This window comes from Manis javanica, chromosome 8 (assembly GCF_040802235.1).
Source record: "Manis javanica isolate MJ-LG chromosome 8, MJ_LKY, whole genome shotgun sequence".
NCBI classification, from domain to species: Eukaryota; Metazoa; Chordata; class Mammalia; order Pholidota; family Manidae; genus Manis; species Manis javanica.
The window spans coordinates 120,489,311-120,513,191 of NC_133163.1; the positions used below are offsets into that span (position 1 = coordinate 120,489,311).

The window sequence follows — 23,881 nt, forward strand, 5'->3', positions numbered from 1 at the left end:
TCAGTCTTTTTGAATTTACTGAGGCCCTTTTGGTGGCTTATGTGGTCTATTCTGGATAATGTTCCATGTGCACTTGAGAGGAGTGTGTATCCTGCTGCTTTTGGTTGTAGAGTTCTGTAGATGTCTGTTAGGTTCATCTGTTCTAGTGTGTTGTTCAGTGCCTCTGTGTCCTTACTTATTTGCTGTCTGGTGAACCTGTCCTTTAGAGTGAGTGGTGTGTTGAAGTCTCCTAGAATGAATGCATTGCATTCTATTTCCTCCTTTACTTCTGTTAGTATTTGTTTCGCATATGTTGGTGCTCCTGTATTGGGTGCATATATATTTATAATGGTTATATCCTCTTGTTGGACTGCCCCCTTTATCATTGTGTAATATCCTTCTTTATCTCTTGTTACTTTCTTTGATTTGAAGTCTATTTTGTCTGATACAAGTACTGCAGCACTTGCTTTTTTCTCTCTATTGTTTGCATGAAATATCTTTTTCCATCCCTCCACTTTTAGCCTGTGTATGTCTTTGGGTTTGAGGTGAGCCTCTGGTAGGCAACATACATAGATGGGTCTTGCTTTTTTATCCATTCTGTTACTCTGTGTCTTTTGATTGGTGCTTTCAGTCCATTTACATTTAGGGTGATTATCAAAAGATACGTAGTAATTGCCATTGCAGGTTTTGGCTTCGTGGTTACCAAAGGTTCAAGGGTACCTTCTTTACTATCTAACCGTCTAACTTAACTCTCTTATTACACTGTTATAAACAGTGTGTGATGATTCTTTATTTGTCTCTTCTTATTCCTCCTCCTCCATTCTTTGTGTGTTAGTTGTTTTATTCTTGTTCTTTTGTGTTTCCTTTGACTGCTTTTGTGAATAGTTGATTTTACTTTTTGCCTTTAGTTAGTATTTGGATGGTCTGTTTTCTTTGCTGTGATTTTATTTTCTCTGGTGACATCTTTTGAGCCTTAGGAGTGCTTCCATCTAGAGCAGTCCCTTTAAAATATCCTCAACTGTAGCTTGTCTGGGAATTGTTTAATCCCTCTTTTCAGTTTAAATGATAATTGTTCTGGGTACAGTATTCTTGGTTCAAGGCCCTCTGTTTCATTGTGTTAAATATATCATGCATTCTCTTCTGGCTTGTAAGGTTTCTGTTGAGAAGTCTGATCATAGCTTGAGGGGTTTTCCTTTGTAGGTAATCTCTTTTCCTTTGTAGGTGATCTCTTTTCTCTCTCTGGCTGCCTTTAATACTCTGTCCTTGCCCTTGATGTTTGCCATTTTAATTACTGGTGTTGTCCTCCGTGGGTCCCACATGTTGGGAGATCTTTGTGTCTTCATGGCCTGAGAGACTGTTTCCTCCCCACGCTTGTGAAAGTTTTCAGCAATTATTTCTTCAAAGACACTTTCCCTTATTCTCTCTCTTCTTCTTCTGGTACCCATATAATGCAAATATTGCTCCATTTGGATTGGTCACACAGTTCTCTTAATATTCTTTCATTCCTGGAGATCCTTTTATCTCTCTCTGCCTCAGCTTCTCTGTATTCCTGTTCTCAGACTCTTCCATTAACAGTCTCTTGCACCTCATCCAGTCTGCTCTTAAGTCCTTCCAGAGATTGTTTCATTTCTGTTATTTCCCTCTGGACTTCATTCCTTTGCTTTTCCATATTTCTCTGCATGTCCGTCAGCATGGTTATGACTTTCATTTTGAATTCTTTTTCAGGAAGATTGTTTATATCTATCTCACCAGGCCCTCTCTCCGGGGTTGTCTGAGTGATTTTTTGACCGGACCAGAATCTTCTGCCTTTTCCTGGCAACAGAAGTGGTCTTAGGCAGGTGGCGCGTGTGTCAGCTGGGAGAACGAAGTCCCTTCCTGCTTGCTGGTTGCCTTGCCCTTCTCCGCTGCCTGTGTGGGTTACCTGCAGACAGGGAGCAGTCTCTGGGATAATCTCCTGAGCTGCCGTGGGCGGTGTGGCCCTCAGGATAGCCTAGAGCCCTGTGGGGAGTGGTAGATACCTAGGGTGTGTTCTTCCTGTGACAATGGCACCCCTTTATGCCCTCAGAACCTTGCTCCGGCTTCCTGTGTCTGTGCTGGGCCGCTATGCACCAGCGGCAGCCTCTGCGTCTTTCCCGGTTAGCTGCTCGCTGGGAGGAGACTCTGTGTGGTTGCAGTGGGCAGGGCTCTTCTCCAGCTGTTCTGCAGCTGTGGCGGGTCAGCCGGTTTGCTTGCAGTGCCGGCTTGGGGGAATGAATGGCAGGCTGCTGATCACCATGAGAAGCTTCAGGGCTGGGTTACCACCCAGGGGGTTGGGGCACCTGAAGTTCCTTAGGATTCCCAGCCTGCTGAGCTGAGTGTGCCTGGACGATTTTGTCCATCTGTTAAGCCCTTGTCCCTTTAAGACTTTTAAAAAGGCACCCGCTTTTCTTGTGTCCCAGGGGAGCCAGGTGTGGCGACCCACTCGCAGGCACCGTCTTGGAATTTTACTTTTCCATTCCATCCAGTACCCTGTGCAATGTGTGTCTGTGCTCCCCGTGCAGGTTACTAGGGCTGGTTATTTAGGATACCTGTCCTTCCACTCCCTCCCCACTCTCATTCTTTTCCTCCCGCCAGTGAGCTCGGTTGTGGGGAGTGCTCGGGTCCTGCTGGGTCGTGGCTTTGTGTCTTACCCTTTCCGTGAGATTCTGAGTTCTTGCAGATGTATATGTAGCCCAGCTGTTGTACTGTATCTTCTGGTGTCTCTTTTAGGTGCAGCTGTATTTGTTGTATTTTCAAAAGCATATATGTTTTTGGGAGGAGACTTCTGCCACCCTACTCATGCCGCCATTCTGAGCCTCTTCCCACTAAATCATTTCATGACATTTTTATATGGGGTTACTTGTTAACTATTACTGTGGTCTAGCTATAATGAATTAAAGGTTTTATTTACAGAGACCTTTATTTTTTGGAATGATATTTGATGTAATAAAATTATACTTGAAATACAATAAACAGACTCAGGTTTGAGTTCCATCTCTGATATTTTAACTAGCTCTAGTGTCTTTGAATGAATCAGGCTTAGCCCATCTTTTAGGCCCCATTGCACTTCCAAGTTAAAATTCTCTGCCCAAATAGTAAGCTAACTTTATAGTAAGTAACCCAAATAGTAAACTAAGTTTCATGGGAAATGAAAATATTTGTGACAGCATTGAATGATAGGTCAGTAAACTTCAGGTTTATTTCAAGGTGTTAGACTTTGCTTCTAGAAATGAGATAGCATCCTGAGATTATAATCTGATTATTGCACAGTACAGGTATTTGGTTGTATTCTTTAAATATCTCAAAGTACCTGTGACTTAAAAATCGTTTACCTCATTTGAACTATTCAATACATACGGTGTAAGAAATTTTATTAACATTGTGTTGATGTGGCAGTCTGTTAAATCTTAAATTGCAAAAAAAGTTAATTAGTGCTTGATTTAATACTGCTGTTCTTTCATTTTATTTCTTTTTGGCTTATTTTGAATTCTACTTTTAGAATCCCATAGAAATCTGGCATATTAATGTGGCATACTATTTTTAACTAGTCTTGATCTTAAAATTTTGTTATTAGAATAAAGAATTACCTTAAGAAATTTGGGTGGGGTGTTGTCAAAATTTAAGTTCAACCTAAAAATTCACTAAGTGTCAATGAAGTGCTATTACCTTAAAATGACTTTTTTTCCCCCTTTAGAATCCAGCAACTATTACAAGAATACTCCTTAGCCACTTCAATTGGGATAAAGAGAAGCTAATGGAAAGGTAAGGAACTATATTGTCAGCTTGTGCTTAGAAGTAACATAGAAAACCTGTTGAACTGAGTGTACCAGAAGCAAGTAAGGAGTTGATTTATACACCATTATGTGACAAACCAGTGTGCAGGTAGTATCTGTTTTAATTTCCTGTATTTCCATCTGTACATTTTGCAGTAAACTCAATGCTAAAGGAATTCATGTTTAATGTTTCTAATTTTATTCTGAAGGTAAGGTGGAGGGCTCTGCTTCAGTATCTTCTACATTATACCCTCTTTGAGTACTGAGAACTAAGGATAAGTTTTTTAAAAAGGGCTTGATACATTCTTGGAACACATGAATAAGATATTCCTTTAATTACTTAAATATTTCATGCTCATAAACCTTTTCATTAGTGTTAAGCATATTAATGACATTTATTCAGTAAAAACAAAGAAGTTTCTCAAGGTATCCTGGCCACCAAAACAGTTGTTTGGATTGATTCTCTGGTTTCAGTGCAAGATTATATTCCATTGAATACTTTTTATATTTCTCTCTGAAAATGTTTCTAGTTCTAAAAGGGAAGACATTACTGGGACTGGAGAGTGACAATATTAATACTATTTTTAATTTTTTTCTCCTCCTTATATTGGAAATTTGAGTATATAAGGTGATAGAGTGATAGCCAATATTTATTTTATCAGCTTTATTCTGTCTAAAATTAGCAATCCTAATTTAAATAAAACATTACAGTTATTTGTTGGGAACTAAGAACCCAAATATTATGAGAAATAAATGGAAAATATTTTCCATTTGATTTTAAAATTGAAGACACTTTGTAAAAAAATATTAAATAATACCAAGACTATTACCAAATTTTTCACACCTTGCATCCCAACCACAGTTTAATAATAACAATAATAGTTTCCAGTTATTGAGCCCTCTGTATCACGCATTCATTCATTTTATCCTCCTAATAGCTTTATGGGGCCAGAAACTATTATCCCCACTTAATTGATAAAGAAAGTAAGGCATAGAGCTTAATATATGTACCTCAGTTTTGTAATGTAGTTCTGAGTTAGGACTCAAGCTCTGGTTTTTTGGACTCCAAAGCTTATGTTCTTAAGAATAATATGCTCCTTGACTACTGTCATTCTCTCCCCCACCTCTGCTCCTGCCCACCCGACCGCTCCCCCATGGATCTGACCATTTTATTTGAAGTCAGTGGTATTTCTTGGTACCATTTATTTTCAGGCTCATTTTATGACACCTCTGTTAGGGAAAGGTGTTTTCATTGTTTACACCTGATACTCTTCTAGTGAACTAGACTTATGTACAGTTTGTCTCTTATTAAGGTATTTCTCCCAAGGCGTTTTGAATTTTCTCCTATAACACTTGACACTGCTGAAAGCATTTTTCAGTTTAATATTGTATTTAAATGTGGTAGGTATGAATAAAAAGAGGGTGGCTTCTGGGAAACTGTATATGTGAACTTTTCAGTTTCTCTTTATAATTTCAATTTTTGTTTTATATATCCAGAAGACGTTATTGTGTGCCAGTGTATCTTTAGTGTTTTAAAAATTAATCTGCAGTATCTTTCTGTCTCATTTAATGAGTTTCACATTATATCTTATGTTGTGGGCCATACTTTATTTATGATTACTAATGTTCAGGTTTAACTACTACCTCTGTACGTTGTGCTTTATGTATTTACTGTTTTTCTATTTGCTTATTTTGTTGACTTGATCAAATTTTCTTTTTTTTCCCCCCTTTAATTTCAAAATTCTGTGTTTTATTTCAGTTTTCCTAGTGGTTACCCATACGATTTGTATATGCATACTTAAAACTCTAAGATTATAGTAGTATTTGGTTACAGTGTTTTTATCAATGTCCTGCGCAAGACAAAAACTATAGCATACTTGTTTCCTCTATCCTTCCCTCTTCCCCTCTCAGCCTGGTAAGTTGATAATATAATTTTTCATTTGATGTCAAACACTTTTACTATCAATATATTTAACGTTTTGTTTCCAATGTGTTTCTTATGTACCACTGTTTTCTCCAAATACACCTTTTTCTTCTAGACTTTAGTCATTTAAATAATTTCATATGTGATAAATTTTTGAGTGCCCTCAGAGAAATAATTAATATTCTGAGTGCTGTGGGGTACATTTTGAAAACATAGCCAGTTGGGCCCTTTAAACATTAAGGATTAATATTTCTGGTCTGGGGAAATTTTTAGCTGTTATCTCTATGGTATTACCTGTTCTCCATTCTCTTGATGCTTTCTGGAATTCCTGTCACATGTTGAAACTTCTGGATCTCTTTTCCGAGTCTTCTAACGTTTTTCAAAATGCTTTTTATACTTGTCATCTTTGTTTTTCTACTCTAGTCTGTGGAAGTTCCTCAGGCTTACCTTTGATTCACCAACTTGCTTTTCTTTCTACATCCATTCTGCTATTTAGCTATCTTGAATTATTTCAACAGTATCCAGCTTACTCACTTAATAACTTTATTCTTGCTCACTCTCCCCTATCTCTCTGGGCATGTAACTGTTCTTATATCAATGTTTTCTCCTAGACAGTTTATCAATAAACAAACATAAGACAGGATTTAAAACATATATTGGTATTTGGTACTCTTCAGAGCATATTATTCTCTCAGATTGGTCACATTCTAGAAAATACCAGTGAAAAGTGATATATGCATTCTATTTTCAAACTTCCAAATAACTCTTAGAATCCAAAAATGAAATTATTAAAATAATTAGAACTATGTAATGAAAGTACAAATGTGGGATGTGGCTAAAGAGGTACAGGGACATTTACAGTCTTATTGTCTTCATAAGAAAAAGGAAAAGTGGTAGGAAAAAAATTAAGTCTTTGAAACAGAAAGTTCCAAAAATACACAGCAACAAACCCAAAGAGAATAGAATAGGTGTTTAAGAGAAAAACAACATTAATGCAATTAGAGAACAAAATAAGTAAAAAGGCAGATCTTTTTTTTAAAGGGAAAGAATCAAGAGAATGAGAAAAGAAGCTGCAGACCTGGTGAAAATATTTGCAAATTGTCTGTTAAAAGATCGTTATTCAAAATACACAATGAAATCTTAAAACCTAACAATAAGAAAACAGCCCAATTAAAAAATGGGCATAAATTGGAATAGATACCTTGCCAAAGAAGATAGGTAGGTATCTCCTGTATATGAAGAGATCATTATCATATATCATTAGAGCATTGCTAATTAAAATGAGATACCACTATACACCTATTAATGGTCAAAATTCAAAACACTGACACTCATAAATACTGATGATAGTGTGGAGCAACAGAAACTCATTCATTGATGGTAGAAATGCAAAATGGTACAGCACTTTACTTCCAGTTTGGCATTTTGTTACAAGACTAATCATAACACTTACCATAGGATCCAGCAGTCATGCTTCTTCATTATTTCCCAAGTGAGTTAAAACCATATGTGCACACAAAAACCTGCACACATATGTTCTTAATTGCTAAAACTTATAAGCAATCAAAATGTCCATCAGTAGGTGAATGGATGAATAAACTGGTACATCCCAGCAGTGGATTGTTATTCAGTGCTGAAAAGAAATAAGCTATTATGCCATGAAAACACATGGAGGAATGTTAAATACATATTACTTAGTGGAACAAGCCAGTCTGAAAAGGCTACGTGCTATATGATTCCAACTAAATGGCATTCTGGAAAAGGCAAAACTATGGAGACAGTAAAAATGTCAGTGTTTGCCAGGGTTATGGGGAAGGAAGGATGAATATGTAGAACAAAAAGGTTTTTTAGGGCAGTGAAACTTCTGTATGAAATGGTTATTATGGTGGATATATGTCACTGTACATTTGTCTAAACCCATAGAATGAAGAACACCAAAATGAAACCTAATGTTATCTATGAACTTTGAGTGGTAATGATGTGTCATTGTAGGTTCATTGGTATTTCAAATGAACCACTCTGCTGTGAGATAATGGATAGTGAGGTGGTGTGTATGGTGGTGTTGAGTATATGGGAACTCTGTACTTTCTCTTCAGTTTTGCTGTGAGCTAAAACTGCTAATCATCTGTTTTGAAAAAGGGGCCGCGGGGTGGGGGAGTCAGCCATTGCCAAATGAGGGTAGGGGGAAAAGGACAAATAACGTTAGGAATAATGCCTTACAGATGGGAAAAAGGCATCTTTTACCAATATACTTGAAAGCTTAGAAATGGAAATTACCTAAATTGCTCCCCAAGAACTAGAAAAATAACAATTGAAAAATGTACTACCACTTTTACCAATACATTTGAAAGTTTAGAAATGGAAATTACCTAAATTGCTCCCCCAGAACTAGAAAAATAACATTGGAAAAATGTACTAAATATACTAAAGATTCCTTTCTTTCTCTGAAAACCTCTAAGTTATTTTATGGACAAGTTTTGTGTAATGAACATTGAAGAAACGGCTAGTTCCTGTTGAAGCTTATTTCAGATTGTAGAAAAGGTTAGGACATCATTAACTCATATTAGCCAAATCTGAATAACCTGGGTTAAATTAAAATATTTGACAAAGACAGCATAAGAAAACCATCTTTATTATGAACATAGCTATTGAATTCATAAATAAAATAATACTTAATTCAGTTGAAAGAATTAATGGTCTAGTATGATTTCTCTTAAGAATGCAAGAATAGATCACCATTGGGGAAAAACTCCTCTATATCATTTACTACTTTAACAAGTTAATAAATAGGAACCAAAAGGTAATTTTAGTAAGTGCCAGTAATGCACTTAATAATGTGCATTTACCCAGGATTTAGAAAAAAAATTTTTTATTGAACTGAGAAGGTAATTTCTTGACTTAATAAAGGGCATCCACTAAAAATCTACAGCAAAATTATATTTAATTTTGAAACATTGGAAACATGTGTCTTAAAATAAAAAAAGGTTATTGTCTGTCACCACCATTTAAATGTATTGAAAGTTCTGATGAATAATATACAGAGAATTAAATAAGTGCATGAAGATTATTTTTGGATGAGAAGATGATGGATTATTTTTAGATTCTTCTTTATATTTTTATGTATTCTGTGAATTTTTCTCAGTAGTCTCCCAGAAAAGCTTTATACACAAGATAATTCAGAAAATAATCACATTTGAATTGAAAACATTTTCATTAAAAAAAAATTATGTAGGCAATATAATCATCTACCTAGGAAACCAAAGAAAATCAACTGGTAACCTATTAAAGTGGTTGCATATTAGAAGTACCTGAGAACTTTTTTTAAATACCAGTACCCAGACCCTTTCCTTTCCATTCCCCTTCCCCCATACCCTTGGAAAATGAAAATGAAAACAAACACAAATCTAAGCAAGCTTAGCTTCAGTGACACTCTATGCATCCCAGTTCTTGAGTGTAAAAAGAGAGATCACACATGTGATAATCTTGTAATTATTTAGGATCCCAGGAATCACAAAAAAAGGTAGACAATATGGCAGATAAATTTTATTACAAAACAATTTTTAAAAATCTTGCTTCCTTGTTGATAACAAAGAATATATTCATGTATCATTTCTATTCATTTTGACGTAGAGATAAATCATACCCAATCAAAATTGTGACGTGTTTTAAATTTCATTTTCTTGCTCTATTGATTTTCTAATTTCCATACACCAGGTATATCAATGTTTCTTTTATTTTATTCATTTGTGAGCCATCATCCCTGCCCTGGAGGAGGAGCTCGTGGTCCATTAAGGGCAATAAAGTTATAGATTATTGCCACTAATTCCTCCGGTCCACAGTTTAAACAAGTTTGTCCTGACCATAAAAACAAGTGATACATTCTTTTTAAAATCCATTTTGGTGAAAGTGGGAAGGGCTGGTGGATGAGGGACCCTTGTATCATTTGGTTTCTTCTTTTGCCTCTCATAGCAGCTTTCCAGACCTTGGCCATTTTGTTTCTTACATAGTGTTCTGCTGTTTGACTCTGTAGATTAATTTTTCTTCTGTTCTGCAGACTAAATAGAATTTTCTCTATTCACTAAATTTCTTCCCGTGCTTCTCCAGATGAAGCAAACAGCAAATCAGAGACTCAGAAGTGCAGCAGCCATATCTGCCCTCCTTCATCCATATGGGCTTTGATCTTAATCATAATTATTGTGGGTTGTTGTTTCCATTATTTCAGCTATCATATCTTGAACCTTCTCCTCCTCTCCTGATATGTCAGTCAGGGTTTGTAGTTGTAATCAAACTTTAAGAAGTTAAGTGAAAGACATTCAGGGTTGAGATCAGCCATGAAGGCTGTGTGCCCGGGTAAGTGCCAGAATCACCATGGCAGACATTTGAGTGGAGGCCCCGTTGCTCCCCCTGGGCACTGGCACAGCAGCTTGTCCCCTGCGCAGAGCGTGAGGCCGGGACTCGCATTTCTGCTGCTGCAGCCTCTAAAAGCTGGATATGTCCTTATCCTGTGGCTAGAATGAATTCTTCATTGACTCTTCTTCAGGTACTATGCTTTTCATAACCTGTAGGTCACCCTGCTCAGGGATCTTCTGTTTCTTTTTATGACAGGACAGGACTCTTAAAAATCCAATTTCTGTCTGCCTTGTGACACCTTTTCTTATTTCTGTATCTTTATTTCTGTTCTCATGTTATATACTTTAGTAGTACAGAACTTCTAAGGTGATCATCACCAAATACATTTTTTGTGTTGCTTCAACTTTGCATCTGCCTCCTTTGTCTGACACAGGCCTTTTGTGTGGGTATCAAGTAGGCTGTTAGCAGCACAGCTCTAGGGAGCATCTTTGGAATTGTACTGTCATTGGCCCACACATGGCATGCCTTCCGTATTACCGTTTTTTTCTAATTGTCCTTCAGAACCCAGTTTAATCTTTACTTGTAAGGTGCCTTTCCTTATTTCTCAAGACGATTAATCACTCCTTTTACATCGTAATATGTATTTGACTTATTATTTCATCACTTCTGTTAGAGTTCTTTGCATAGAAACTATCTTTTTTAGTTTTCATCTTGCACCTAACATAACCTAGCACATAATACATGCAGTCAGTGTTCAATAAATATTTTAATTAAGTCCAGTCATTTCTACGTTTTCTGTAGTTAAAGTTTTATTGAAATTATAATGTGCATGCAAGTCAGATTTCAGTTTGGCAGAGTTAGAGACACAACCTCCTAAATCAAGCCCCTTTAGGGTTGGTAAGAAGTAAAAAATCAGTGTCTTCTCTCCTGTAACTCAGATTTCTTTTCTTAGAGGTCTAGTTTGATTACTTATTAAAAATACACTTTAGTTGGTAGTTTATAAGGTAGGTATTAATGAGGTAACTGGTGTGTTTGATTTGAAGTAAGGGGAAATATAGGTGGTCCATGACTCACTTTCAGTGGCAGGTGTAATCAGTCTTGAAGATTTCAATTTTTCCCATGGTGTGTTGCAAATAGCTTCCCACTTTTCATTCTGAAGCATTAACACCCATTTGGTGAATAGTACTGGAGTTAGCACTTTTTAGGTACTGTGATAATACGGAGCTTTTCTTAGCTACCTTAGTAGTAACGTATTTGACAATTAACTTCTGGGATGTGAAAGTAAATAATGGTTTGTCAGAAACCTGCTTTTGTGATGGCATTCATCACTATTCTTCTACAATATAGTGGGGTGTTTCCTGTTTAAAAATTCAGGTGTTTGTTGGGGAGCAATATGGAAAGCAGCAAAAGTACCATCTTCTTATGCTGTATCCATTATGAACATGGCATCTCTGCTCTACCACCTGCTAGCTGTAGGAGCTTGGAGCAATTTTTCTCCCTTAATTACCTTGTCTGAAGTTTTTTTTTTAAATCCATTCTGTCATCCCAGTCGTCTCCCTGCTATCTCTCTACTTCATAAATTTCAAGAATGTTTTTGAGTATAAGCTGCATTTAAGATACTGAGTAGAGGTTTAGTGGTGAAGAGGTGGGTGCATACAACAGTGTATCACACATACACAGTTTCTACACCCAGGGTACTTAGAGGTAAAGTTTTATGAGAATACTAAAGGATTATTTCTGACTTCATGAAAGGATTTTTTGATGAGGTGGCATTTGATGGACTTGGAAAGGCAGGGGTATGTGGGAACCTGGAGATTCCAGTTCAGAAAAAAGTTTGGGGGAAGGTCTGAGGAACATTTGTTGAATGGTAATGAGAATTAGAGTGGCTAGAGTATATGAAGAATAGAGGGGAGATGATTGGACATGTTTAATAGGAAGCATATTTTGGAGGACTTTGAATTCTAAGCACATGAATTCAGGCTTTTTCCCTTAAATGGAAAGTCTTTGGAGGTTGTTTTATGGAGAAATGTGGCATAAGATCATTATTGCAGAAAACAATCTTATCACAATATGAGCTGATTGGAGGCAGGAGGACCAGCTGGAAAACTTGTAATAAAGGGAAAAGGAAAATACTGATTTGACTAGGATGGTAACTGTTAATTGAAAGTGCAATGTAGATGGAAGAGATGTGAAGGTGGTAGAGTTTTAACTGAGAGAAAATACAGAAGACTGGGAAACTTCTCGCATTGTAGACCATTCCAGTCGCTAAATACAATAGAGAAAGCTAGACAAAATACTGAAACATCTCTGAAAAAATCAAGAGCATCAAAAGAATTAGTAAAATAGGAATTAGAGAGTTACAGCCTGAGAGAATCTAGAGAAATAACTCAAGCAGTCCAGGCTGCTTTGCCCTGGAAAGATAGGCTGATTCAGAAGAAGTAGCTAAGAGATAGAGCTGTGATTTTGTTTGCTTAGTTGGAAAAAGTTGGAGTCATAGGCTCTCCAAGAGTGAGGATTATGTCAAACAAGTTTTCTAAGGACTGAAGATAGTATTCATGTCATCTAGGTGGCCCAGAAAACCTCAAGCCTTGAACTGGGACAAAGATGGTTCCAGACTGTTAATGTACCCTGGCACTTGACAGAAGTAAATGATCTGTCCTAGGGAAAGTCCTCAAACTACTTCCTCAAATTATTTTCCTAATTAAAACATGCCAACTTGGGACTCCAAATTTTAGAATTGTCAGATACAGACTAAAATGGGTATGCTGTTGGGAAACTGGAAAGTATGAGCTGACAGATGTGAAAAAACATTTGTATAAGCAAAATAAACAAGATTAACTCAGTGAATTAGCTTAACAGCAGATTGGACAAAACTTAAGAGAGTTTTTAGTGTACTGGAAGATCAGACCACTATCCAGAATTAATAAGCACATACACTAAATGGAAAAGACACAAGAAAGGATAAGAAATAGGGAATATATGAGAAGGTCTCATTGAGTCTTAGAATGAACTAGAGGCAATATTTAAGATATGATGGCTGATAATTTTCCAGATTGGTAAAAGACAAAAGTGCCATACATTCCAGGAACATTGCAGTTCCCATGAATAATAAATACTCCTTCATTGATTCTAAAATACTTTGACATTTTAACATGACTAAAAATCTAAATGCATCTTTCAATTGAAGGTACCTTACAGTCCAGCAAGACTGAAATTTTGAGTTACGTGAAAATCTTCCCATTTCACTTTCTGGTAAGATCATGACATTTCAGTACCAAAGCATTTTAGATTTTAAGAAATACGGTAAAATAGTTCCACATTTTTTAAAACATCATAGGGAAACTACAGAAACAACAGCAAAAATAAAGAATCATAAAAGCAGTAAAACCTAAGTGCTTTCAGAAAGTGAAAGTATGTATAACAATGTATAAATAGAAAATATGTAAAATACATGTTATATGCTCTTTAGAAAACAGTTGACTTCTCAAAAGCAGTAGTGGAAGTATACTAGAATGATACTTCAGTAGGTTGAAAGAAAATAATGCCACCCTGGAATGTGATGTTCATTGGAAATGTTTTTATAAACAGTGCTATCTTGTAACTGAGATAAATAGCTTTATGTTGTACCTAGCCTTTGTTTTGTTTTTTTACTTTGGTATCAATGTACTATTATTTAAACATTATGGTTACTAGAATCTCACTATTATCAACTCCCCCCCACATACCCCATTACAGTCACTGTCCATCAGTGTAGTAAGATGCTATGGAATCATTACTTGTCTTCTCTGTATATACTGCCTTTCCCGTGTCCCCCCACTGCTACATTATGTGTGCCAATCATAATGCCCCCTTTCCCCCTTATCCCTCCCTTCCCACCCAATCTCCCCAGTCCCTTTCCCTTTGGTAACTGTTAGTCCATTCTTGGATTCTGTAAGTCAGCTGCTATTTTGTTCCTTCAGTTTTTCCTTTGTTCTTATACTCCACAGATGAGTGAAATCATTTGATACCTGTCTGTCTTCGCCTGGCTTATTTCACTGAGCATAATACCCTCTAGCTCCATCCATGTTGTTGCAAATGGTAGGATTTGTTTTCTTCTTGTGGCTGAATAATATTCCATTGTGTATATGTACCACATCTTCTTTATCCATACATCTACTGATGGACACTTAGGTTGCTTCCATTTCTTGGCTATTGTAAATAGTGCTGCAATAAACATAGGGCTGCATATGTCTTTTTCACACTGGGCTGCTGCATTCTTAGGGTAAATTCCCAGGAGTGGAATTCCTGGGTCAAATGGTATTCCTATTTTGAGTTTTTTGAGGAACTTCCATACTGCTTTTCACAATGGTTGAACTAGTTTACATTTCAACCAGCAGTGTAGGAGGGTTCCCTTTTCTCCACATCCTCAGCAACATTTGTTGTTGTTTGTGTTATGGATGGTGGCTATCCTAACTGGTGTGAGGTGATATCTCATTGTAGTTTTAATTTGTATTTCTCTGATGATTAGCGATGTAGATCATCTTTTCATGTGTCTATTGGCCATCTGAATTTCTTCTTTGGAGAAGTATCTGTTCAGGTCCTCTGCCATTTTTTACTTGGCGTATTTGCTTTTTGTTTGTTGAGGTGCATGAGCTTTTTATATAATTTGGATGTCAACCCCTTATTGGATATGTCATTTATGATTATCTTCTCCCATACTGTAGGATGCCTTTTTGTTCTATTCATGGTGTCCTTTGCTGTACAGAAGCTTTTCAGTTTGATATAGTCCCACTTGTTCATTTTTGCTTTTGTTTCCTTGCCTGGGGAGATATGTTAATGCAGAAGTTGCTTATATTTATGTCCAAGAGATTTTTGCCTATGTTTTTTTCTAAGAGTTTTATGGTTTCATGACTTGCATTCAGGTCTTTGGTCCATTTTGAGTTTACTTTTGTGTATGGGATTACACAATAATCCAGTTTCATTCTCTTATATGTAGCTGTCCAGTTTTGCCAAGACCAGCTGTTAAAGAGGCTGTCATTTCCCCGTTGTATGTCCATGGCTCCTTTATCATATATTAATTGACCATATATATGTGTGGGTTTATATCTGGGCTCTCTGTTCTTTTCCACTGGTCTGTGGGTCATTCTTGTGCCAGTACCAAATTGTCTTGATTGCTGTGGCTTTGTAGTAGAGCTTGCAGTCAGGGAGAGTAATTCCCCCTACTTTACTCTTCCTTCTCAGGATTGCTTTGGCTATTTGGGTCTTTTGTGGTTCCATATGAATTTTAAAACTATTTGTTCCATTTCATTGAAGAATGCTGTTGGTATTTTGATAGGGATTGCATTGAGTCTGTAGATTGCTTTAGGCAGGATGGCCATTTTGACAATATTAATTCTTCCTAGCCAAGAGCATGGGATGAGTTTCCATTTGTTAGTGTCCTCTTAAGAGTGTCTTGTAGTTTTCATGGTGTAGGTCTTTCACTTCCTTGGTTAGGTTTATTCCTAGGTATTTTATTCTTTTTGATGCAACTGTGAATGGCATTGTTTTCCTGATTTCTCTTTCTGCTAGTTCATCGTTAGTGTATAGGAATGCAACGGATTTCTATGTTTTTTGTATCCTGCAACTTTGCTGAATTCATATATTAGATCTAGTAGTTTTGGAGTGGATTCTTTAGGGTTTTTTATGTACGATATCATGTCATCTGCAAACAGGAACAGTTTGACTTCTTCCTTGCCAGTCTGGATGCCTTCTATTTCTTTGTGTTGTCTGATTGCCATGGCTAGGACCTCCAGAACTATGTTGAATAGTAGAAGTGGGGAGAGTAGGCAGCCTTGTCTTGTTCCCTATCTTAAAGGAAAAGCTTTCAGCTTCTCGCTGTTAAGTATAATGTTGGCTGTGGGTTTGTCATATATGGCCTTTATTATGTTGCGGTACTTGCCCTCTATGCCCATTTTGTTGAGAGTTTTTATCATGAATGGATGTTGAATTTTGTCAAATGCTTTTTCACTATCTATGGAGATGATCATGTGTTTTTTGTCCTTTTTGTTGGTGTGGTGGATGATGTTGATGTATTTTGAATATTGTACCACTGTTGTATCCCTGAGATGAAACCCACTAGATCATGATGGATGATCATTTTGATGTATTTTTTACTTCAGTTTGCTAATATTTTGTTGAGTATTTTTGCATCTATGTTCATCAGGGATATTGGTGTGTAATTTTCTTTTATTGTGGTGTCTTTGCCTGGTTTTGTATTAGAGTGATGTTGGCCTCATACAGTGAGTTTGGGAGTATTCCCTCCTCTTCTACTTTTTGGAAAACTTTAAGGAGGATGGGTATTAGGTCTTCACTAAATGTTTGATAAAATTCAGCAGTGAAACCATCTGGTCCATGGCTTTTGTTCTTAGGTAGTTTTTTGATTACCAATTCAATTTCTTTGCTGGTAATTGGTCTATTCAGATTTTCTGTTTCTTCCTGGGTCAGCCTTGGAAGGTTGTATTTTTCTAGAAAGTTGTCCATTTCTTCTAGGTTATCCTTGTATTTTTTTTAAGCCAGCATTTTATTGGAAGTTCTGTCAGTGTTGATAGAAGTTTCAAATACTCATACTTGTTGTTTAAGCAACTGTTTGAATGTTAAGGGTGTGTTAAAGAGTGGAATTTACAGCCTTGAATGTGCATATATAGTAAAAGTAATGAGCTAAGCCTTCATCTTAAAAGTCTAAAGTAATGAGCTAGAATGTGTCAAGATAGAAAAGGAGCAGCAGCATTAATTCAGAGAAAATAAAAGAATAAATAATAGAATTTAATAAAATATAAGAAATATATAATAAATGGAATCAGGAAGTCAAAAGATGTTTTTTTAAAAAAACTGATAAAATTGACACAGTGGTGAGAATAATCAAGAAAAAAGACACAAATAACATCAGGAATGAAAAAGAATGTCACTTTGAATTCTGCAGATACTTAAACATTATGACAAACTCCTAAGAACATACTGTCGATAACTGTGTCAAATTTGAAATTTCACATGAAATGGATAATTTCTTAGAAATTTGCAATTTAACAAAATTAACAGTAGAAATAGAAGACCTGTATGAGGCTTTAACTATAAAGTGAAATTTTCCTATGAAGAAAAGCATTAAGTCCAGATGGGTATACTGGAAAATTCTTTAAACATTTAATGAGACAATAACTCCAGCCTTCTATTTCTCTAATCCTTATATTCTTTAAAAAAAAAAAAAAAAAGAATAGAAAGAGAGGATCCCCTTTATGAGGCTATCACAACCTTGATACCAAAACCCAAAGAAAAATTTCATGCCAGTTTCTCTCATATATGGAGGTGGAAACAAAAAAAACCCTCAAAATATTTGCAAATTGAATTCAGTGGTACATAAAAAGGATAATTACTTAGCATGGCCTATCTAGATTTATCCCAGGAATGGTAGGTTGATTTAAGCTGAAGCAATTCAGTATGATTGGTCACTTGATCAAATTAATGAGGAAAATATTTCTATAGATGCAGAGGAGTAGTTGCTAAAAATCAGTAATCTGATTTTAAAGAAGCCATTAGTAAGCTAGGCACAAAAGGAAACTTTATTGATCTAATCTATAGAAATATCTGTAGGAGATATGATAATTCATGCTGAAATATTGAAAAGATTTCCCTTTTAGGTGGAGTTCAGCACAAGGATATCTGTTATCTTCATTTCTTTTCAATATACTGAGGATGATCCTAGCCAATAGAGTACTAAAAAAGAAAAAGTAGCATTTGTAAGGGAGATGGTAAATACATTCATTGATCATATAGAACTGTGCACACAGAAAACCCAGTGGTTTACAGATGAGATATTAAAATAAATGATTTTAGAAAGAAATATAAAAATTATTTTCTCTCTTAGCATTTTATGTATATCTTTGACCCAGTAATACCATTCCCAAGTATATACCCGATAGAAACAAACTGTGCATGTCTAAATTCAAAATCATAACTATGTTCTAAGTAGCATTACCCTTAATAGCTCTAACCTGCAAACAACTTAAATGCCTATATATAGGTAATAATAGTACATTTATATAGTAACTATTCAGAAAAAAATATAAATGAACTAGAACTATCATTGACTATGTAGATGAACCTTAAAAACCCATCATACTGAGTGGCAGAACTAAAGGAATACCTATTTTTCATATGGTTGTGTTATATGAAATTCAAAAACAGGCACGATTAGGCTGTGTTGTTAAGATACATATTTAAGTGGTAAAGCTATAAAGAAAAACAGGATAGTGATTCCCTCTTGCTTAGAGAACTTGTTACCGAGAAGGGACATTTGGAGGGTTTCTGAAGTACTGGCAATGTTTTAATTCTTGTCCTGGGTTATGCTGATACACAGGTGTTTGTTTGCTTTATAACAACATGTAAACTCATGTTTACATACTGTTGTCAAATTGTGTTTTCACAATAAAAACAATTTTAAAATGCACATAGGAAAAGGAACAATTTTAGAAGGTTCAGCTTGTTTTTTGGACATGCAGGGTTAACAGTGCCTTACAACACTTTTTTGAGGCAGTTTCCTCATTGTCTTCCTAGGCTCCAGGATAACATCTCTCCTAAACTTAACTTTGATCACGTCAGTTCATTTTATCAGTCTCTGCTACCGTTGTGATTTCTACCACATCAAAGTTAAACTGTTTGACTCCTGAAAACCTATACCTTCATTTCATCCTGTATGTCTGTACTTGTCCCTCTGTACCCTGTTGGGATTCCCTCAAGTCTTCACGCCCCAACCTCAAGAGCTATAGCTTTCCATAGATTCAGAGAGCATCAATAACATTTCTTTCTGGGGATTGTGCTCACAGGCATCATGGAGAAGTCTGTACATCATATACAACTTGGATGTTGCCCCTGGATCTCTGTACTCTGAATTCTTACCACCTTTACTGTTATTTTGGCTTTTTGAAGTTAGTTGCTATTTTCTACACTAACCTAGCATTTTCCCCCCACTTCTCAAATGCTGAGCATGTCATATTGCGAATAGCTGTCCATCTCCTTACTTCAGAGCAGTTAATTAACACTGCCAGTCACTAGCACAATTCCCATGTGTAGTTGCTTCATCTGTGAGGGAACTATGTAAAAATTAATCATGGTATACACCATCTTTTATTTTGATTGATTGTTCTTAAGTTTTAGTGTAACTAGATTTTAAACATCCTTTTTTGATTTCTAGTGCTTAACATTTATGACCTGAGGCCTTCATTGAGTATATTGAAACACCATTATCAAAATAAAGATTTCTTTTTATGTTCTAGAAGAAACTGTTTTTCTCTTTAGTTGGAATCAGATACATTGTTGCATAAATCACAAATAGATTGTTTATTTTATTTACTAAGTTTGTGTTGCTCATGTGTAGTAGGAGAAGACCTTTGAGCAGAGCAGGGGGTGTAGACTTCCCTTGCATGCATATATTTAGGCAGAGGACACAGAAGCCATTGTCTTTTTTTTCTTTGAAGTAAAAAATTGTTTTTAAAAAAATACTGGGTCCTGTCATTTGGGGGTTGATAGTCTCTTTTGAGAAAATAATAAAAGCTTTGAGGCTTTCATCATGGGGGAAAATAATCAAGCCAGAAAACATGGACAGACTACTAGTAAAGGTGACACATGTGTCTTTAAGTGTGAGGGAAACCATCATCTGTGTCTTCTGAAGCTTGTAGTGTAGAATTCTCCATTCTCTTTTATGAAGGGAATAGTCATCAGCTTTTTCCTAAAATGTCCAATATACTTTCATATCTACCTTGGAAATCATGAGAATAAACTCTTACTCTTCAAAAAAGTCTTTTGATTAGCAAAATGTTGATAATTGTTAAAGCTAGGTGATGGTTATGTGGGAGTCCAGTTTTACTGTTTTTTGGCTTTTGTATATTTAAATTTTTCTATAGTAAATGGGGGTAGGAGCCTTTTTTGGAAGATGGCATGTCTTAATTGTTTATGTGTTTCCCTTACGATTTTGCTAATTCAAGCCTGGAAGGAATTATCTTACATCTGTTTCACTGTGGTTAGTTTCTTAATGCACTTGCTTTCATCATGGCTTAGAACCAAAAAGTTTCTCAGAAATTGTGCAATAAGATTTTTGTACTGAAACTTGAAAGTAGTATTATTTAGTGGCTTCTTTGTCAAGTGGTGTTTAAATTAGCAGTAAGGAAGCTCAGGAGGTTTTATTATCGTGCTGTTTTTTTTATTAGGTTGGGTTGCCCCCAAGAGGGGGAGAGTCTTCTATCAGAATCTCAAAAAGTATTTTTTTTCTTAAATGCATGATGAGCATGTTTATTTAGCTATAAAACACATGATACATTAATACTAAATGTGAAATAAATTTTTTAGATTAGCTTAAAAGACCCAAAACTTTTCAAGCAATTTCTTATAAACTTGTATAAGTCCTCATTAGATCTTATTTCTTAAGGGTACCCAAAATGCCCTAGAAAAAAATATTTTCTATCCCTAAGTCCTTAAGGAAGTTTTAGTTCTCTGAAATTCCGAACTTTACCTGCAAGAGGTTCATATGTGTGCCAGTCATCTTACATTCTAATTTTAGTTTGTCTTTTGAAAGACTACCTTTAAAAACCACAGAGGATGCAGTGAATCTTTTATTTTTATATGAAATTTACATTCTGTTTCTTTTTTTTAATTTAAATTTTGATTAAAGTAACAGTTACATTTTTTTTAACATCTAATAGTTTTGTAAGGGTTCTAATTGAAAAATAGTGCTTCAAACTTTCAGTTCCAGTCTTAGTCCCTAGAAGAGCATTGTAAACACTTAAGCATTTCTTACTGACGTGTTTGTACTGCCATACTGTGCTTTATCTGCTGGCTTTCTACTACAGACTAGGAAGCCTTCTCTCTTCGTGTATCTACTCTGTTTGATTTTGCTGTCTTAAGAGTGTCATTTTCATGCCTTACCTGTTACCTGTTATTTTTGCTTTTTACAAGAACAGTGGCAGTTCTTATTCACCCATATCATTTAACCAAATTAAATGTAGCTTTTTGGTCTGTTGACATTTTTGCTTAAATACAGCTTTTCTAAAAGTAGAAAAAATTATACCAGAAGTAGGTTAATGTGGCCAATGGATAGTTGAAATGGCAGTTCCTAGAAGAGATGTGGAGGTCATGGATCATTTTTAGTGCTTTGTCCTACAGTTCTTAGTTTTACAGTTTTTTATAACTATAATTAATGTATAGAATAATTGTGACTGTTTTGTTGCCTTTTGAAATTGAAATTTGATAGCCATAAAATGCCACATGAAAATATTGAAACAAAAATTTGGTTATTTAAAAGTAAAAATGTATATGCATATTTATACATGGATACATATATGACATATAATGTGTTTTTATAAGTTTTCATATATGAATGTTTTGCTCCCTCAAGAGCTCATTTATGGCAGTACAATTAATTGTAATAAATATGTAATGGAAGTTTTAAAGACCTGTAAAGAGGGTTACAAACTCTCTTGAGGAACCTAAATATATACAGTAGAAAAGCCCACTATATGACTTTACATTAGCGTAATATTGTTGCTTTTCTGAGTCTGTTGGGAAAATAAATACTTCTTCAGTAGTAGTCTTTTTATGAAGTGTGAAGCTCCAGAGGCCTTTAAGATAAACTCCTAACAGGAAAAGGCAAACAATGATGGTCGAAGTAATTCAGAATTCAAAAATAAACACACACTAGCCAGTGATGTGCCCTGCCAGCCGTGTCTCTTTTTCCTGCAACTGGACATAGGTTTTTGGTTGTAACTGTTCCTGCCATGAAATTTAGTTCATATTATTTAGTATATTTCTTTCTAGGAATCAGATGAAATGAAAATATTAAGATCTAAATATTCTGGCAAGTTGGCTGATTAAGTGCCAGTTTGCTTAAGCATATTTCTGTAAACAATACTGAGTGAACAGAAATAATCCTGGAGAGAGATGATTTATATAATCTCTACTGAGAAACCTCCCCAGTTTCCCTTCTAACAATCTTAATCTAGAGAAGTATAGGCTATGTGAGAGATGGGGTGGAGTGCTGAGAAAGGCTTGCACTGAAGGAAAAACCATACTACTGCCTTTCTATTTTTTATTTTCATCAGTACAGTTTTCTGAAAAAGAATGGGCAACAGTTGCAGGAAAGAAGGGAAGCAGGGTCCTAGGATAAGCTTTGCAGTGGTTAGCAAAGCCAGTGACGCAGAGGGAAGTATGTGTTGACTCATCAAACAAGGTCTGAACTGTAGTGCTTCACAGAGTCAGTTTCTTCATTTTTTAGCCTGTTTTTTACAAGCAAGGATGTACCTAAAAGTCAGCAAAACTGAAGGAACTCTCAAAGAGTGACTGAGTAAAAACAGTATGAGGAGTTAAGAATCCACCCATATACTTGAGCATAGTAGTCCTTAATAAAACTATAATTAGAAAGAAAAGGGTTCTTTGTTCTTTTAAAGAAATTAAAGACTGTAAGGGATCAAAGATAAGCTGATAAAACAAAAATGAAAAAGCTGACAAAACTAAAAAAGAATGAAGAGACAATCTCACAGAAGCCCATTGACAACAGCAAGAAATAGGGTAAATACAGTGGAAAATAGAGATATGTAAGATGGAAAGGACAAAGAAGGAATTTGTGGATGTGAAGGTCAAAATGAACAAAAAGGCTGAGTACAGTTCAAGCAGGGAACAGTCTTAATAACTAAAAGATCTTGAAATAATTAAGATATGAATGGCATTGCAAACAAGTTAAATGTTGAGATAAACCCTTATAGAACTACTTAAATTTCAGGACTGAATAAACCTACATATATGCCAGTTAAAAAGATTTGAATTACATAGTGAAAGAAAATTATTTTGACTACAGAATTCAGTACTGGAAGGAAATGAATTCTGTCAAAATAGAGATTATTTGCAGGGAGGCGTAAATTCAGATTTTGGCCACACACATTTAAATTTATGATTAGGTCTAGGTAATTGAGGCAATCAAGTTAAGGAAACAAAAAACAGTTTTTATCATTGTAGAAAGAAGAACTGTATAATGTGAAAACAGTGTAATTAGTAAAAAATACATATATAAAATGATAAGCAACTCGGAAAAGCTGTAGAAAGTTCCAACCAAAACTAGAGGGTTAACATGAATGTAAAACATATTATTTAAAGTTGCCAAATTAAGAAACAGGTGTAAGTATTGAGTTTTAGTTGGTAAAAATAAAACAGATTTCATTACCTTCCAAATAACCACTTCAAAGTCACTGGTGGACAGACCATGTAATAAATACAAGTAAAAACAAAAACATCAAAATGTTGCAGTTTTTGTAAAACGGAGCTTAATAAAAGAAAATTTTTAGGCCTACTATGCCAAACTATGATTAGATTCTTAAACTCCCTATTTTATTTACTTGGGTAGTATTTGGAAGGTCTTTGGTGGCTTCTAGAATGATCAGAAAGCTTGTAAATTTTAATATATACTATCTTAAAGAAATATGCCTGCAGCAAAGGAATTGAGATTTAGCAATATCTTTAAAAAGTTTCTCTTTAAGTCAGTTAAGTCTCCTAGACACTAGGCCTACAGCAATAATAAAATAGTTTTCATGGGGTTTACCAAATAAATAGTTGTTGCAGAGTTGGTAATATGGTAAGTGTTGTGCAAGAAAACGTAGTACAATAAGGATGTAGTAGAAGGGAACCTTACCTAATTTTGGTGGGGAAGAACTGTCAAAGATTTATTTGAGGAAGTGAGGTTTAAGCTGAGACCTAAAGTAGGAGTGTTTCAGACTATTGAAATACCCTTCAATTAGTAAATAACTATTTGCATTAAGTAAGATGGAATTGCTACTTTACTCCTGGT

General features: G+C 35.4%; 1 protein-coding gene across 2 annotated transcripts in view; it reads left to right on the top strand.

Moving 5' to 3' along the window:
• The window catches only part of ARIH1 (ariadne RBR E3 ubiquitin protein ligase 1), a 125,029-nt gene that overhangs the window by 42,341 nt on the left and 58,807 nt on the right, over positions 1 to 23,881 (top strand). For both annotated transcript variants that reach the window (XR_012120779.1, XM_037010100.2), the window contains exon 2: positions 3,692 to 3,759. Coding sequence is in view for 1 of the 2 variants with exons in the window: in XM_037010100.2 (XP_036865995.1) it covers positions 3,692 to 3,759 (68 nt within the window). In the remaining variant the exon portion in view is untranslated. The remainder of the gene's footprint in view (positions 1 to 3,691; positions 3,760 to 23,881) is intronic.